The sequence below is a fragment of the Gymnoscopelus braueri genome (assembly GCF_963280865.1).
Source record: "Gymnoscopelus braueri genome assembly, chromosome: 22".
Lineage (NCBI taxonomy): Eukaryota > Metazoa > Chordata > Actinopteri > Myctophiformes > Myctophidae > Gymnoscopelus > Gymnoscopelus braueri.
The window spans coordinates 14,700,115-14,718,813 of NC_137624.1; the positions used below are offsets into that span (position 1 = coordinate 14,700,115).

The following is an 18,699-nucleotide window of genomic DNA, read 5'->3' on the forward strand; positions in this document are numbered from 1 at the left end:
CTGTTTTGGGACATAGGTCAACTACAGGGAGGAACTGGGCCAGAACCGGATATCAACTCACTTCTACATCGTACAGTACTATTAATGGGAATATCAGTTCAGCCCACACGTCAGTTAACTGCACGTCTGTGCAATGGGCTTGCTGTCTCAAGGCTCACCACTGAATTGGGAAGAATGCAAGAAGTATGCGGACCATGTCAGGAAACATGGCATTGTCCAGTTTCTCAACATCTATAATAAAGTTAAGGATCGTCAGAAGGATGTTTTGAAATGGGGTGATGAGGTGGAGTACATGTTGATTGAATTGGACGAAAAGAATGAAAAGGTTTGCCTTCTTCTGAATGGAGGAGACGTTTTGGACACGCTTCAAGATAAAGGGGAAAAGACGATACCCAACCATCCAACCCACTGGAGTCCAGAATATGCCAGCTACATGCTCGAAGGGACCCCCGGACAGCCCTATGGCGGCACCATGTTGGAGTTCAACATGGTAGAAGATAACATGGGGAAGAGACGAAGAGAGGCCTCATCGGTTCTAAATGCCAATCAAAGAGTTTGCACCATCACCTCATTTCCAAGGCTTGGCTGCCCAGGGTTCACTCGGCCAGAACGCCAGCCAACTCCTGTCGAGACGGGCGTGTCCAAGTCGCTGTTTTTCCCAGACGAGGCCATATGTAGACACCCAAGATTCAGTACCCTTACCAGGAATATACGTCACAGAAGAGGTGAGAAAGTAGTGATCAACGTGCCAATATTTAAGGACAGGAACACCCCATCACCATTTGTGGAGACGTATCCCGGAGATGACGGGGAGGCAGCCGGGGCTGCTCTCCCAGACCACATCTACATGGACGCCATGGGCTTTGGAATGGGCAACTGCTGCCTTCAGATGACGTTCCAAGCCTGCAGCATTGATGAAGCAAGGTACCTTTATGACCAACTAGCACCCTTCTGCCCCATATTGATGGCTTTGAGTGCTGCCTCGCCCTTCTACAGAGGCTACGTGTCAGACATTGATTGTCGCTGGGGAGTTATTTCTGCCTCAGTGGATGACAGGACACAGGAAGAGAGGGGGCTGAAGCCTTTGAAGGACAGCAAGTACCGAATCTTCAAATCAAGATATGATTCAATCGACAGTTACCTGTCCAGCTGTGGTGAAAAGTACAACGACATTCATCTCACAATAGACGAGGAGATCAACAAACAACTTCTAGCAGCGGGGATCGACGATCTGCTGGCCCAGCACGTAGCTCACCTTTTCATTCGGGATCCCCTCTCGCTCTTTGAGGAGAAAATCAACCTGGATGATGAAAACGAGTCCGATCACTTCGAGAATTTACAGTCGACCAACTGGCAGACGATGAGGTTCAAACCTCCACCTCCGAATTCAGATATCGGCTGGAGGGTTGAGTTCCGCCCCATGGAGGTTCAACTCACCGATTTTGAAAACGCTGCATATGTGGTGTTTGTCGTCCTGCTGACCAGAGTGATCTTGTACTACAAACTGGACTTCCTGATCCCCTTGTCGAAGGTCGACGAAAACATGAAGGTTGCACAGAAAAGAAACGCCGTGCAGGAGGGCATGTTCTACTTCCGGAAAGAGATCTTCAAAGGCTGCTACCCTCTTGATGATGACACCTCATCTACTCAGAATGGCCTCGAGATTGATGGTTGTGAGGAGCACACACTGATGAGTATAGATACAATAATCAATGGAAAGGAGGGGGTGTTTCAAGGGCTCATCCCGGTCGTCAACAGCTACCTGGAAAATACAGAGGTGGATGTCGACACCAAGTGCACCATTCTGAATTACCAGACGCTCATACAGAAACGCGCCTCCGGCGAACTGATGACGATGGCGAAGTGGATGAGAGAATTTGTTTCAGAGCATCCCCAGTATGAGCAGGACAGTGTTATAACTGACAAGATCAACTATGACTTGCTGAGGAAGTGTGACAGGATTGCGAAGGGAGAGGAGAGATGCCCCGAACTGATTGGAGACCCTGTCAACAGATTCAAATGAGAAATGTTTTTCGCACATGAAGATCAAATATAATAGGGCTGCAACTATCGATTTCCTTAACGATCATTCTATCGATTACTATAAAAAAATTATATAAAACAATTATAAAGTATTAACATAATTACAACGTTTTTGAATTGATTTTTTTATAATACACTAACCACTTAAATACTTTTATACTTCATCGTACAATGGAGTCACGTTAGCCTGGAATCCAGACTGATTCACTCCGATCGGCAGATTCTTTTTTAGCGAAGTGAGAGAAAAAACATCCACCAATTGGAGCAAATCAGTCTGGATTCCAGCTCTAGTGTCATGCATAGAGATAGCGGATGTACAACAATTAAGTACACAATGTAGTACAATTCTACTGCTTTTAATCTTGTACTCTGTAAATACTGTGATACCACTATTGAAAGTATGAATGTATTATAGAGTATTTCTGTTGCTGGTTATGCTTTCTTGAGCTTTTGGTAGACATCCTTTTGCATTTTAAAGAGAATTGTTTTCTTTGCTTGACATTGTAATAGGCATATTAAAGTATTATCTAATTGAACTGGACACTGTGATCACTTTGGAAGTTTATACTGCTTCAAATAAATATGTTCAGCATAATAAAAATACAATTCCACAGTGTCATATAGATGGCCATGGTACTCCACTATACTATAGAGATCATGTGACCCTAGTGACAAAATCAATACAGGATTTAAATATTACATGCAGTACATAACATCTTTATTAGATTTTAGTACTTGTTCTATTTTACATGCACATTGTAATATTCATATAAAATGCGGTAAAAATTAAAATAAGCATTTTCAAAATATGATGGATGTCTTTATAAGTACACTGTATAACTGCAGACGTATGACACTAGAGGGCATTCACTGCGTTGAAAATGGACGTCTGGGGCAATTGACTAAGCAGGTCAATTGCCGAGTTGGGAATGAGAATGTGTTGATCTATAGCGATACCCATCATGCTCCATAGCAAAGTAGGAGACTTTGAATATGGAAGTAGGGCGCTAATGATAATTATGTATGCATTATGCAACAAACCAAATGGCCAAAGTAGCCATCCTTAGAGCCACGCAATAAGACACTGTTAAGAAAGGCAGAAGATAACGCAGAGACATGCATACAGAGACAAGCACAGACAATCTCACGTACAGGAAGAGAACACTGGCATTCTATTAGTAGGCCTACTTGTCTACCCCTTCCGGTGATGGGTCTTTCTAGCCCTGTATGAGCACCTTGGTGTATCTCATCAATGTGTTTCATCTCATCTGTCAGCTTGAGTGGCTTGTATGGGTGTGTGTTTAGCAGTGGTGGAAAAAAGTACTGTTTTACTTAAGTAAAAGTATCAATACTGCAATGCAGAAACACAACTGTTACAAGTTAAAGTCCGGTAATCAAAATTTACTTGAGTAAAAGGACAAAAATATTGTCATCAAAATATACTTAAAGTGCCAAAAGTGAAATTACTCATTATGCAGAATGTCCTGTTTCATAAGTTGTCATTATGTCGAAAAAAAGAAAGAAAAAAAAACACAACACAACATGTCGCGATGCGACATGTTGTGTGCTTGTAGATCAGCTATTTTCAAACGGCCAAAGTTTAAATAGGGCTGAAGTGGTTAATGTATGTTTTGTAATAATAATCAATAATATGTCTCTGAGATGTAGTGGAGAAGTAAAAATATATAAAATTGGAAATACTCCAGTAAAGTAAAAGTGTACTTTATTACAGTACTTGAGTAAATGTACTTAAGTTACTTTACACCACTGGTGTTTAGTCTGCATGTGAGTGATGTTTATATATATCTAGGACATGTGCAACCTTGCATCATCTCAGGCTTACAGCGTGCTGTAACTGAGACTTTCCACTTCCCGCTCTCTGCTCCAACTGATCATTATCAGACAGCTTCATATTTTATGCCATTTGTCTTGTGAACCTTCCCACTGAGCATTTTTCGGTCTATTAGCCGTTTAAATGACGTCTAAACGTCACCTAGCCGTCTAGGCTAAATCCGGTTTATGAGTGGTCTAGAATTGAAAGTTTTTTCAACGTCTAAACCTAGCCTAGACGTTGTTTCAACGTCTTTTGGACGGCTAGATATAAATATATAACCGTTCAAATGACGTTGAAAGAACGTCTAGGCTTAGCTTAGACGTTGAAAAAACTTTCATTTTTAGACCACTCATAAACCGGATTTAGCCTAGACGTTATTTAGACGTCTAATAGCCCGAAAAATGCACAGTGGGTTAAACCCTATTATAGACTATATACGTTGTTTAGACGTCATGTAAACGTCTATTTAATAAGGATATTAATATACTTATAATTAAATCATGTTTAAATAACATCTAAACAACTTGTAGGCATTATATACCTTTAAGATATATCAAATTATTCACACGAAACCTATATTAATGCATTTAAATGCCTCAATTTTAATGCAGATCCAGGTTCTCTAAAAAAAAAAATACCTGATGGACCAAATTTAACCCGTTTTGCTTACCTTTGTAGAAGTGTAGTCCCATGATGTTCTGATCATTTGTTTACATTATGTTATCTTTCAGGATCTTTTAAATATGTTGCAGTGTGACACTAATGTCATGCTACTCTTTATTGTACCACTGGATAAAAACTTTTTTCTTAATGTTAACATTGATCTACTCTGAACATAACTATCCTTCAACTGTAATTTCAATTTCAATCACAATACATATTTCAAAAAAAAAATACCAAAGCTTGTACAATCGGTCTTTAATTTCTGCACCTCTTAATGCTTTAAGCCATTAACACCTGTCATGTTAGATTTTAAACACATCTTATACTTGAGCTATTCAAAAATAGCAGATCTACAAGCTCATAGCACGGCACTCGGCGCTAGTCGATCTGCTATATTTCTGTTTTAACAATATTGAACATTTTTGCAAATCTTTGAATGTATGTTTTACCTCAAATCTTTGCTTTGCCTAGACTTGAGTTATAAATGTGTGTGTGTGTGTATATATATATATATATATATATATTCAAAGATTTGCAAAAAAAATATTTACTCTCCAAAAAATAGAAGATCTACAAGCTCTTAGCGCGGCACCGAGTTCCGCGCTATGAGCTTGTATATCTGCTATTTTCTGAATAGCCAAAGAAATCTTAAGTGACACAGATGCGTTCCCTATCTTAATGGGATAAACAACCATAAAAGACAAGTTTTAACAAAATGTTTTGACCAAATAATAACATTGATTTGCTTCAAGGCGTTGCCCTCTTCTTGTATCCCCCTCCACCACTTCTACCAGGCGCCTGCTTGAAGTGGTCAGAGATGGCAGCGCTGACCACGTTCTCCATTGTCTCTCTGAATGTCTTCTGAACGGCTTCTGCAGTCAAAACAATGACATATAACTCTCATACACACACGTGTACAACTTGAATAAGCAATCAACAAATAACTAGCACTGACAAAGTTATTTTTACCATTGATGACAGAAAGATAGAAGGTAGTGCTTTTGAAAGCTCTCTCCTGCTGTCCGGCACCATGCTAGTAGAAATTAGTCATCAGGCCATTGGTGAAAAGTCTGAAACAAAAAGAAAATGAGAAGCTAAATCGTCAATGGCATACTCTGCCAACAATAATGTTGATATGAAACAGAAATAATAAATAATACACTAACACAGTGGGAAATGATAAATAATACTTCCATTCTTACTTTTCTCCGACATGGGAAACTGAAATAAAGAAACCTTGTGACAGTCTGCCTGTGATTTAGGATGTGAGGCTATACTTTGGCAGGTGCAGATCTTAATAAACAACATTACTTGTTTTACAAGTTCAACATCATCATCCCTACCCAATTACATCTTTGCCACAGTAAGATGACTTCCAAACTTTATAAAAAGGTACCTTTTGGAATCCTGTGAATGTTTCTCCTCTGAGTTCTGATAAGATTTCCTGTTGGTGAAAGACAAGGCAATTACATGTCATACTTGCTACTTACTGTTGGGGGGAGAAAAGAAAATTAAACATCTTACTTGCACCATTGCAACCTATTTTGCTCACTGCTACAGTCAATTTAAATTTACCTTGTGGTGTTATTTCTTCATTGGGGCTGGAGTAAGGCTTCTATTCACTGTTGGGGGTAAAGGAAATAAATTAGACATAGTCACCGTTATGATCACTCCTAGACTCAAAATCTACCTTGTGTAGGTAGTCCTTGCTCCATTTCATCTTGGAGTAAGGCTAAGATTCTCTGTTTGGTGGGGGTACTTACTCATCTCACTTACAAACTCACCATTTATATCACTGCAAAACTCAAATAAATTGTACCTTGTGGTTGTGGAGTCCTGGCACTGCTTTGGCATACGCCTATGATACACTGTTGGGGAGAAAACAAAGTAAATTACATGTCATAATTACACCATCACTATTGTGCTCACAGCTATAGCAAATCAAATTCTACATTGTGTAGTCCTGACTCTTGCTTGGACTGGACTGAAGCCACAATTCACTGTTAGGGGTGGAAGACAATGAAATTACATATCCAACATAATGTTTTCAATGTCATCTCCAAATATCTCCACTTAGCCATCTACACATACCTACATATATGTACATATCTACACATAGATCTCTGTGTCCTTAGTCCATTCAGGGCAGCTTGAGCAAGCAGTGTATTGCTGTGATCTGTTTGAAAACAATGACATTATTAATTTCACAGCTTGTCTCAGCCCCATATAGCAGTACTGACTCCACTGTAAATGGATCCACAACAGCACTGTTCCTCCGTAGCCTGGCCAAAACAAAATCTAGGTGGCTTCTGCAATGAACATATAAACGAATTAATTAATTCTAAGATTGGGAGTATCAATAGCAGAGGTTATGTAATCTAGAGTGTACACTGTACAGCTTGAAAATGAAATAATACATTTTTAGCCCTGACAATTACTGCAACATCACCCGTTTTAAATACAGTTGTTGATGTAATGGTGATGTCTTTTTGAACTTCCTTTCCCTTGTTGACATCCTCCATTCAAATTAAAGTGTGTCATAGGTGAGTAAAGAGTCCAACAACACTGGAATGACTCTTAACTAGTGTTGCGATTATTAGAAACATGCATTTCTACAGGATATAAGACATTTTAGTTTGTAAGTCATGTCATTCAATTGAATGTACAAGTGGCCAATACAAAGCATAAGAGCTCCATTCTGATTGTTACTGTGAGCACATTAGCTTGCTGACTAGCATGAGCCAACTTTGTAGGAATTTGCTACATCTCAACATATGTGATACGAGAGGCTCCTGGTAACTATAATAGCAGTTAAATTCAAATGTACAATTTTGCTGAACTACCAAGGAGACATAACATGTTTGTTGTAAACACCTTTGTGGTGTTTACAGCCTATTGCTAGTAAGACCTGGTGTTGAGGTGTGGATAGGGGCTGTCAACGTGGTATTCTGTGGGCAGTGTGTATAGTTTAAAAACAATCTGTAGAGTTTAGTTGTATAACTATCTAAACATTGGCACAACATCCACCACAGGACATGATAGCGTAGTTACATAATATAGCCAAACTCACATGTTTCCATTACCCTTTGCCATTTGTGTTCCTGAAACAAGATTGACAAAAAAAGACATTTTTATGGCCTAATATATCACATGTAGTCCTCACAAGAGGTGATAGCATTAACATTGGATATCACCAGTAGTGACAAGTAGTCTACACATTCTCTGAAATTAATTTGTTGTTTTGGTGTCACTTTAAACAGAAGAGATCTATAAATACACGGACAGTCACTTTGTTCCAATTAAAAATAGTTAAAAAGAGTAAATAAACTAAACATTTCACAACATCTTCAACATGTTGGTACATGTTAGCCTGCACATTGTTAAAGAACAATAATGTATTACACTGTACCATATTCAACAAGGTTCACTCCAATTGGAACAAAATAAAAGATTATACACAATTTATGTTCCGTGGTTTTACTCCTTGCAGTAAAGTAGTGGATCTACAAGCTCACACCGTGATGCAGATGCAAAGCGTTGAGCTTGTAAATCGACGTTCTTCACGGACTGCTAAAGTTAGCTACTGGCATTAGTTAGCTGCATCTAGCAGCTTAGCTAGCTAGCTGCAGCAGCTGAGCTAGCAGCTTCCTTTAGTAGTTATAAGCTTGCAAGCGGCTTAAGAAAAGTTTTAAAATCAATAAGCAAAGAACACTCACCTCTATAGTCGTATTGCCATTTAAATAATCAAACTTCATGTTGATGAACATCGTGATAACTCGCATGAAATGTATCTATTTGTGAGTGTTTACTGTTTGTCGTCCGCAACCGGAACCACTAATGTTGCCATGTCTCGTGAGAAAATCAGAAAACCAACCTCCGAAACCAATCTGCGCTTTACTGTTGCTGTGAAGCCCAGTGTTGCCAAGTCTCGTGAGAGAAATAAGCAAACCGAACTACAAAGACAATCTGCGGTTTACTGTGGAAAGTCTGGTGACGAGAGGTTAGCGGTTTACTGCTTGGCTTTCACTCGTTCCTCAGTATTTTATATTAGCCTATCACCAATACTGCAAACTGCCGTTATTTTTTATATTTATGCATTTAAAAAAAAATATTTGCATATATCACCATTAATGCAAACTGCATTATTTCGCTATAATAGTGAGATTTAATAATTTCTATTGTTAGCATCCTAAAATAAACGATTTCAAACAACATGAAATTAAGTAAATGTCATGGTTTAAAACTGGTCTAAATGTAGACGTTGATATATGGTTTTGATGTAAACGTCTAAATCTAGGCTAAATTCAAACTATATTGTATATTGATAAATGCTATTCAAATTATTTTAGTCCAATATTTGGAGATCAAGTGCAGCTTACAGTTGTTTTTTTAATCAAAGTTTTCAAACAACATGACTAAAAAAATAAGTAAATGTCATGGTTTAAAACTGGTCTAAATGTAGACGTTGATATATGGTTTTGATTTAAACGTCTAAATCTAGGCTACATTTAAACTATACTGTATATTGATAAATGGCTATTCAAATTATTTTAGTCCAATATCTGGAGATCAGTTGTGCAGCTTACAGTTGTTTTTTTTTATCAAAGTTTATGGAATAATGGATTAAATTCAATCGTCTAGATTCGGTCTATAATACGACCGAATCTAGACCGGTGAAATTAGGTCTAAACAAAAACCAGACGTCTAAAAAACGACTATGGCTCACTGGGTTACTGACCCTCATTGGGTTTTATTTATCAATATACTGTCTATACTAATATCTATCTATACATTATCTTTGCTGCATGTTGTCATCCCCTCATTGTAAAAAAAAAAGAAAAAAAAAAACATCTAAAAAAAAAGACATAGGCCTACAGTAGAAGGGGCTCAAACTATAAAGGCATATGAATAACAAATTGTGGTTCACTTAGGAGTGATAAACAGATCCTAAACATTTATAATCTCTGCAATGTGTAACTATCCATTAGTCTTCTCCATTAGTGTTCTTTAATGGAATTTGTTCTTTCAAAATGTGACCACTTAAAGGAGTAGTTCACCCAAAACAATGACTTATTTTCTATCTTTCTATATTGTCACACATCACTATAAAGAATACATCACATGGATGCACCTGGGACGTATCATCAGTGTTGTAGCCTGGGGTCATAGGGTGTTTCGGGTCTCGCAACATACACCCTCGCCCAGGTGACCCAGTCGGGGTTGATCAAGCCCCAACTTACGTCCCAGGTAGCTACCCACGGTCAGTCCTATAGGGAAAGACAGGGCCAATCAGTCCGCTTCTTCAGAACGTCTCTGCCGGGACTCGGGGGAGGCTCTGGCATGTGGAGGGACTAGGTTCTGTGGGCTCCTCCTTCGTCTCACCAGGTCCAGGACCAGAGCGCTGTACCAGATCCTCTGCACCATCCCGATCCAAACATTTCCTTGATTGATTGATTGATGTACTTTTATTTAGTAAGACATGAGAACATCAGTACATGGAAGTACAAATTCACAATACAAGGTCTACTAAACTGGAAGACTCATTAAGCACTTAGCTTGTTTAAGATGAGAACCCCATGCACACAAATCATGATGACATATAAGAGACAGACAGATATACACACTACTCTACAGAATGTCATACAATCAGCTTACAGCTTACTGGTATGAAGAGTGAAAAAAATATATACAAAAGAAGAAAATGAAAGAGGGGGGGGGGGGTAGGTTAAGACTTAGACAGGGGCCATTTTCGAATTGCAGCCTCCTGAAGGTGTATCTTTAGGGCAGTTTTGAAAGTGAGTAGGTTTTTACACTCCTTTACTCCTTTTGGTAGGGCATTCCACATTTTTGATGAATAGCATGAGAACGAGTTCATTCCCTTAGTTGAGCCAAATCTGGGTTGAACATGATTTGTGGAGCTGCCTCTGGTGTTATGATCATGGACTTCATTAACATTTTGGAAGTATTTTGACAAATACAGGGGGATCCCAATGTTGTGGTGTATCTTGAAGACCAGGCCCATAGCAAGTTGCTGTACTCTGTCCTCAACCCTAAGCCATCCAATCCTAGCAAAATGAGCAGGGGTTAGATGGGTTTTGTGATTGAGGCCAAGAAGTAGCCTTACAAGTTTGTTTTGGGATGTTTGGAGCCTTGTTTTTAAGGCCTTGGAGGTGTTGTGATACCATGAAGTGCATGCATAATCATAATGACCTTGAATGAGGGCCCCTGCAAGAATCTTCAGAGTATTCTTACTGACTAGACGATCAATCCTCCACAAATAGCGTGTTGTTTGGTTGTCATTTTTGATCACTTTTTCGGCGTTTTTGTTACCAGAGAGGTTTGCCTCCAAGATGGAGCCCAGGTAGGTAATTTCATCCTTTCTTTTGATGACATCATCACCCACTTTGATCGTGAAACTCTCTGCCTTGCTAAGGTTAGGACTGGACCCAAAGAGGATGGATTCAGTTTTACCCAGGTGTAATGAAAGTTTGTTGTCAGAGAGCCTTCTGGCGTGATGGTTCCTTGGGTCGATACAACTAGATTGGGCCGTCTAATAGTATTAGCTCCACTTGCGGTTTGCTTGAATGGCCCTCCTAAAGGCCTCACCGTGGGTTTGTTGGGCTTCTTCCTCATGGAAGACACAGGCTGGGGCGCTAACCCATACTGCTCCCGGTATGCCATCTACATTCCGGCTGTCACCCGTCTCTCCGGTGGTCACCAAACTATTCCTATCACAGGTTTACAGTGGGTGAAAAAGTAAAGTTGGTGAAAGTTAAAAAGTAGGTGAAATTCGTTTTCGTGCATAGTTCCCATCGTATCGTTATTTCCAGAAAAAAGAAAGGGATGAAGAAGAGGGAGGGGGGGGGGGTCAAGGGGGAAAGGAGATCAAACAAGTTATCTACACATTTACACATGGTACCTGAGATAAAGTATAAAGGTGCGTGAGCATAGCAGCAGACTGTATATATATATATATATGTATACTGTGCATGATATACTTATGGACATTAGTTAAGGTGCTAAAAAACACAATAAAAAGACAAAAGTCAGTGCGTTGTACATGGGATTAAGGTGCAAAAGGTCAGTTCTGTTTAGATACCATGGTCTCATTTTGACAAGACCAGTACAGACTTGTATGATGAAAAGTTTAAGCCAATGTGAATCAGAGCTCCATTGAAATGGCAGTCTACAGCCATAGTGACCAATGTTAGGTAACGGCATCAGTGTGAAAGAGCTTTTAGCATCAACCTGGCATTTTGACAGTGGCGTAATAAATACCATTAACCAAGTACTGTATGACTCACTGAGCACTATGAAAGAGGAATTAAAAGTTAACTTGGAAAGAGAATCTTTTGTAATTTTCCACTGTGGACAGACAGTACTCAAACGAACGAACTGTCCTTTATTTCACAAGGTACAGTAGTAAAAGGCTACATTGTAAAATAAACCAACAGCCCAGAAGTAAAAAATAAAACAAACAAAAAAAACACTTTAGCGGCTTTTAAAACTCAACCAAGATCATGAATATTCTTACAGGGTTCAATTATCTTTAGGAGGGCAAAAGCTGAAGATGCTTATGTGCCAAGAGATCCAGAAAAGAGGCATAAATCTGTCTGGGGCTGGTAGAGAAACCTAGTGTTTATGAGCCAGAGAGTCATTGTGTGTTAAAATAGTATTATTGCTTCTGCCTGTATCCTGTGTGTGTGAACTAATCTATCCAGAGAATAATATTGCTGTCAATTAAGAATTTTCCTCAGCTCAGCTCCATGTGGGGGGTTGAATGGGGTCACCAGCAGTGTTGCCAGATTTCACGAGAGAAATAATCAACCAGGTCTATGAAAACAAGCCCAAAAGAAGCGACCAACACTTGAGCACTTTAAACCTATATACGTCGGCTATTTGAAACTAGACGATATACAAGCTCACAACGTATCGCGATGCGACACGTTGTGAGCTTGTAGATCTGTTATTTTGAAACGAAATCTTGGGGAAAAAGTGAAAAAATTGAAATATTTTAACAACACAAATCTGCTACGAGGGTCCCTGGCACAAAATGTTTTCAGATGGGGATACGCGGACAATTACATATCAATTTGGGGGTCCTTGACATGAACATTTTTGAGAACCACTGGTTTAAACATTTGGGAAGCAAGCCCAAATAGGAAACCCGCAACTACCAATATTTACAAGCGACTTTACAGAAAAAACAGTCCAAAGTCGCTTATAATCAGCGGACTTGGCAACGCTGGTCACCAGATGAGCCTCCCTGACCCCCTCCCCCCTCCTCTCTCTCTCTCTCTCTCTCTGACAGTCAGGTCTACATGATTAAACTGTTCCATCCATTCATGGTTGGCTAATAGCCCAGTTGACCTTGGTGTTTTGAATTAATGACGGTGTGAGAAAATGAATGAGTCAGTGGAGTGCAAGAGAGGTGGAGACAGAGAGCTCTATGGAGACGGCAATGATCGCCGCTTGGGTATAGATAGTGACGTCACACATCCGCTCTGGGTTTACAGTGTTTGATATGGACATCGCAAAGATAATGTTTTCATTTCATTTTTAAAAACTCACTTTTTGCTACTACTTCTCCAGATTTTGTCCAAAGCTCACATAGCCTGTGGAGTCAAGTGATGAACATGTATCATGCTGAATATTGATATTCCATACAGGTTGGCTAAAATATGGCTATTTCTGCATTGAACTCTTGTGATCCCACAGAAAAAATGAATCTGATTTTGTCCACTTTGTGTGATGACTTACCTAAAAGGACAGAGTTTGGCTCCTCAAGGGGGCTTTAGACAGACTGAATATCTGGCCAGGTCAGACGCCCCCAAAATACCATTATCAGGCTATCCATTCACACAGCCCCATGACACAGACTTTTAACTGAGAAGCAGAGTCAGAGAAATGAAAAAAGACAGAAAAAGAGAAAGATGGAGAGAGACAGACCAGAGAACCAGAGACAAAAGATAGATAGAAAACAGAATAAGATGGGAAATGAGAGAAGCAAACGAAAGAAGCGTCAGACAGTGAGACAGTGCGTGTGTGTGCGTGTCTGTGTGCGTGTGCGTGTGCGTGCGAGTCTGCGCGCCAGGGTTCAGAGAAAGTGACAGATTTGTGAGTGACAGTGTGACTGCAGTGTACGTTGTGGAATATGTCACTAACGGCATTCATTAGCGGGCTGAGCTGTGTCACAGTCACAGAGTTAAATTAGGCTGCCCCAGGTCTCTGAGACTTTGGTTAGGGAGCTACCTGCTATGGGATGACAGGTTCTCCGAAGATCTGGGCCCCTTGTGTCTGTTTAACACAGCATGGCAGACACACAGTCCAATCAATTAGACAGCAGTGCTTGCATCACCGCCCCGCCACAGGAGAGGGAAGGCAGGGTACCGACACACATCAATAATGTTGGAGTATACAGTATAGGCCACATGGAAGTCAGGAATTCAGCCAGAGGCATGCCTCTGCAACAGAGTGCCGTGCGACGTAAAGCAGCAGTAACACATGTTCAACTGAAATAAGTGTAATTTTTGTCGAGTGACACGTCACATGACAATTTATTGCGACATTAATCAGGCTGAAGTCTTCCGCAGAGACACTCTATTAACACATTGATTGCCAAGATATTAAACATAGTTTTCTATCCCCGTGCCGGCGTATAATTACCTCAATCCGATGATATTTGAAACGCCGTGGAACCGACATTGTGTAAAAAAAACACATGGAAAAAGTTTCCTGTGAGTAGACGGAAGGATCTGTGTATCCATGGGAACGACAAGTTTCCAACCGCAATCCGCCATTTTGGAGCTTTGGTCCGCTGAAAACGGGTGGTTTTCAATGGAAAAAAAAGAAACTGAGTTACAGCCGTTTTTCTGAAAATCCCATCATTGGGGCGGATGGAAGTGACGTTTTTTGGAATGATGTCACATCCACATTTTTCTTCTCTGAGAGACGATCGATCATTCCAAAGCTGTGTTAGGTCGCCCCTTGTGGAATTTTCCCCCAAAAATTTAAAAACGAGTTAACTCGATCTAGGCAATCAAGCGATGGATTCTAAAAACGAGTTAACTCGATCTAGGCAATCAATGTGTTAAGGCCACTCCACACCAATGATTCGCCATGCAACTCCTTGCAACTACTTGCAACTCCTTGCAACCATTATCCCCAATGGCAGTTGCAAGGAGTTGCATTGGTGCGGTTGACCTTAAAACTGTTTTGTTGCAAGGAGTTGCGACTAGTTGCATTGGCGCGGTTTGGCCGTTTTGAACACATTATATCTACCAGGCTTAACACCGCAATATAAACTATCTTTCTAGCCGCTTGAATCACTTCACTTTGGTAGCGCTGGTCAATGTTGGTAAATGTGAGGCGAACTGAGCGCTTCGTTCACGTCGCCCTGTTCACCCCACGACGTCAAGCCAAGTCGCGTCTTTACATTGACTTTGTATGTAATCACCCCCTGTCTGTCTGTGTGTCTGGAGCTAATCTCGCAGACTACTACACAGATCAATGCCACATTTCTTGTGCATGCTACCAGTAGGCCAAAGAAGTCATTCCCCACATATTTTTCAAGTCGGCATCTTGGCATCACGCTACACATGATCTCTGGCCGAATGTTATAAAAATATATCATACATATTTTTTATATTAAAAAAATATATATATATATTATATATATATTTTTTACAAATAATGCCTAAGATCATGAAAACAATCCGATCGACCCCATATTTCATTGAGGGGCCTCTAAACAACAGCCCACTGGACACAAAGAGAGAGATGCAGTTTGACGTATTGCATCAGAAAGTGCTAGTAATATTATTGGGACATGCTTCCTGGTACTTGATCATGCATCGGAGAAGAACGTTGTGTAACATTGTTGCATGCAATAGTATAATTTCTACCGTTCAATGATGCAACAACAGACTACTTTATTCGTTCTGCCACTCTTTGAACTCCGTTAAACAAATCTCAACAAACTCAAACAATGCCACTAGCATAGTCCAACAGCTTTACGTTCCAATTTTACATCATCTAATCTAAAAACACCTGATCATTATCATCCCTGCGACATTCTGCCGCTTACAAAGCCCTGGGTAGGCCACCTATTCTGGTGGAGATATGCGCTCCGCAGTGTGCCCCTTTCTCATTGTAACTGCAGTAATCAGTCATATGTTGATGCATGCACATGCAAAGCTACACACTTTACTTAACTGTGCATACATCACAAATGGACTCAAACTCAGATTATGTTCATATGTGTGTACGTGCGTGTGTAGCCACGTATACTAATACGAACACATAGACACGCCTAGATGTATCTGACATGAACAGCAACTATTTAATATTCCACAGAAGCAACTTTGTGTGTGTGTGTGTGTGTGTGTGTGTGTGTGTGTGTGTGTGTGTGTGTGTGTGTGTGTGTGTGTGTGTGTGTGTGTGTGTGTGTGTGTGTGTGTGTGTGTGTGTACGCGCGCATGCGTGCGTGCACGTGTTTGTTGGAAGATACCCAGCCACAGTATGTGACTGGGTATGAATACAGTAAAAGTCAATTAGGAGATGAGACTGAATGCCATCAATATGCATAGACTACGTCCTTAAGATGGATTCTCTAAATAAATCAATGCAGACAGTAGGTGGAGGGGAGGAGAAGGGTTGAGGCCGCAAACGATTTATTGCTCAATCCATCAGTGTAAATACAGCGACAGCTGCAGAGAAACAAACACACACACACACACACACAACCTCCAACTGACTCAAATTAAATGCTTGTGCATACACGCGCGCGCGCGCACACACACACGCGCACACGCACATGCGCACACACACACACACACACACACACACACACACACACACACACACACACACACACACACACACACACACACACACACACACACACACACACACACACACACACACAGAGCAAGCATCACACCAAAACAAATTCACACCAACCATTCAGACAGAGACACAGATATGAAGAAACTAATTAAACAGTGTAATAGTCAAGGTGAAAAACAGCACAGAATGACAACCCTTTGAATATCATCGGCGTGTTTGAATGCAACAGGACCTCTTAAGATCAGATTGATGAACATTTTGATTGCTTGCGGAAATTCCAAACAGTGAGAACGAGAAGGACTTATTTTCCTGCAGTGAAAACAAATTAATCCACTTGTTAAATAGACCACACTAATAAGACCACGAAAGGATGAATATGTAGCTTGTGAGTAAAAAGCAGGTATATGTTGTTAATCAATCAAACAGCATCTAGACCAAGCACATTTCATTCAAATGTGCTACATAAATAACGTTGTAAAAGTTGCGGTGCTGTCTGTCTCTATAGCTCAACATCTGTCCCGTGGGAGGAATCTTTTCTCGCTGAGAGCACTGTTTGGATTTGTTTAGGTCTCAAGCTAAGGCTTGTGCTGAGAACTAATCCCTCTCATTTATTCCATTTAGGTCAGAGGAGCAGGCGGAGGAGAGTGCTCTTAAATCTCGCAGTCTGAATTTAGAAATGAATAAACTAATTAAAGGGCTGTGGTGGCTGGGATCATGAATTAGCTAAAAGAAACAGCCTCCCATATAACCTCCGTTCCTACAGTTATATCGATTCCTCGCATCATTTACAAGCTTCATTCCATTTCGTTTCCCTGCATGCTAGAAAAAGAGGGAGGGAGGGAGGGAAAAAACGGGAAGGTAATAAAACTAGCACAAAACAGCCGTGTACGTTTCCTTGCTCTCTCCAGCTGTCTTTCCTCTTTGGTTGGCTTTCATTAGCCTTTGATCCATACTGTAAAATCCCATTCTCCAAATAGACAATCAAAATAATTCACCAAGGAAGGCTTAGGCGTGCTGCCTGGTAGCCTGCTGCTGTTGTAACTGTAACCCTTACAGTACAAGCAGCTGAACAAGTCTCCCAAGCCTTCTTGCTAAGCTTCCTGCTGGATCTCAGCTTCAACTGGGTCTTACAAATGGAAGGGGAAAGAGGGCAGAAAGAGATATGGAACACTGACTGAACAAATCCTGATCTCTGGCAAAGAACACGAGAAGAAAGAGAGAAGGGTAGAAACTGCATCAGCGCTCAAGCACAAAGTTCAAATGTAAGTCAAAGTTTTACCCCAAGGGTCTTAATTGACACTTGGATTTTGCACTGTCCCTGACAGATAAACAAACAAATAAAAACAAGAAATACAGCATCACGGATGTACTGTATGCCTCTGCCAATTAACATTTGCATTTCCCATCCATGTATGTCCATACTCATGTAGTGAATGAATACTTTGACTGAATTTAATTAACATGTTTTGTGAGGCCACAGTGACCTTGATCTTTGACCTTTGGCCACATGGTTCTAATCAATTCATCCTTGAGTCCTTTGTACCAAATGTCATGAAATTGCCACCAAGAATGGGACAGACATGAGGTCACAGTGACCTTGGCCTTTGACCACCTATTTCTAATCAGTCCTTTTTTTAAATCTGTTTACTGGGTTTTGGAGAATGTTTTTTTCCCCTTAAAATGAAAGGTCATTGAAGATACACCTACAGTAGGCTACATACTATAGATACCCCTCATTCCCTGCATGTCCGCCAACTCTCCCGCCCACCCACCCCCTCTTGCAGCCAGGGTTGCCAGATCTGCTTATTATAATTTCCCTGCAATATTGTATTTGAAAATAGCCGATCAACGCTCATGTGACGCGTTGTGAGCTTGTAGATCGGCTATTTTCAAATAGCTGATGTATATGTTAATGTGGCCCATAGTCGCTTCTTTTGGGCTGGTTTTCCTAGACCTGGTTGCTTGTTTCTCTCACAGAATCTGGCAACACTGCTTGCAGCCATGCAGAGACAACGGAAAAGAGAAAGAAAAGAGATTACATAAAAATAAGATAATGTTACAACAACAATAGAATCAGCAATAACAATGACAGCAACAGCAATCAGTTCATCCTCCAAGTGGATGTTTGTTAGCCTGGCATTGCCAGACTGATGACGTGGATTCACTCACACGTTCCTCCACGGTATCAGGAACGTGCGTGTGTGTGTGTGTGTGTGTGTGTGTGTGAATCCACGTCATCGGTCTGTCTGGCAATGCCAGGCTAGATGTTTGTACCACATGTCATGAACTTCCCTCATGCATTCCTGAGATAT

The 18,699-nt window shown here is 40.5% G+C and overlaps 1 protein-coding gene and 1 long non-coding RNA gene across 3 annotated transcripts; one reads left to right on the top strand and one right to left on the bottom strand.

Annotated features, from left to right (window-relative positions):
• Positions 1–133: 133 nt before the first annotated feature.
• Positions 134–2,023, top strand: LOC308078363 (glutamate--cysteine ligase catalytic subunit-like; the record flags this gene model as incomplete). Its single annotated transcript, XM_080419492.1, has 1 exon — positions 134–2,023. The coding sequence occupies one exon, from the start codon at positions 134–136 to the stop codon at positions 2,021–2,023; it is 1,890 nt and encodes a 629-aa protein (XP_080275618.1).
• A 2,763-nt stretch (positions 2,024–4,786) lies between these two features.
• Positions 4,787–6,672, bottom strand: LOC308077964. Of its 2 annotated transcripts, XR_013932476.1 has the most exons (6): positions 6,632–6,672; positions 6,360–6,408; positions 6,116–6,162; positions 5,937–5,984; positions 5,510–5,610; positions 4,787–5,412 (listed from the first exon to the last, which is right to left on the bottom strand). It is a non-coding gene; the product is annotated as an uncharacterized lncRNA (long non-coding RNA). The 2 variants fall into 2 exon arrangements; XR_013932477.1 differs by lacking the exon at positions 6,632–6,672 and having other exon boundaries at positions 6,360–6,612.
• Between the last annotated feature and the right edge of the window lie 12,027 nt (positions 6,673–18,699).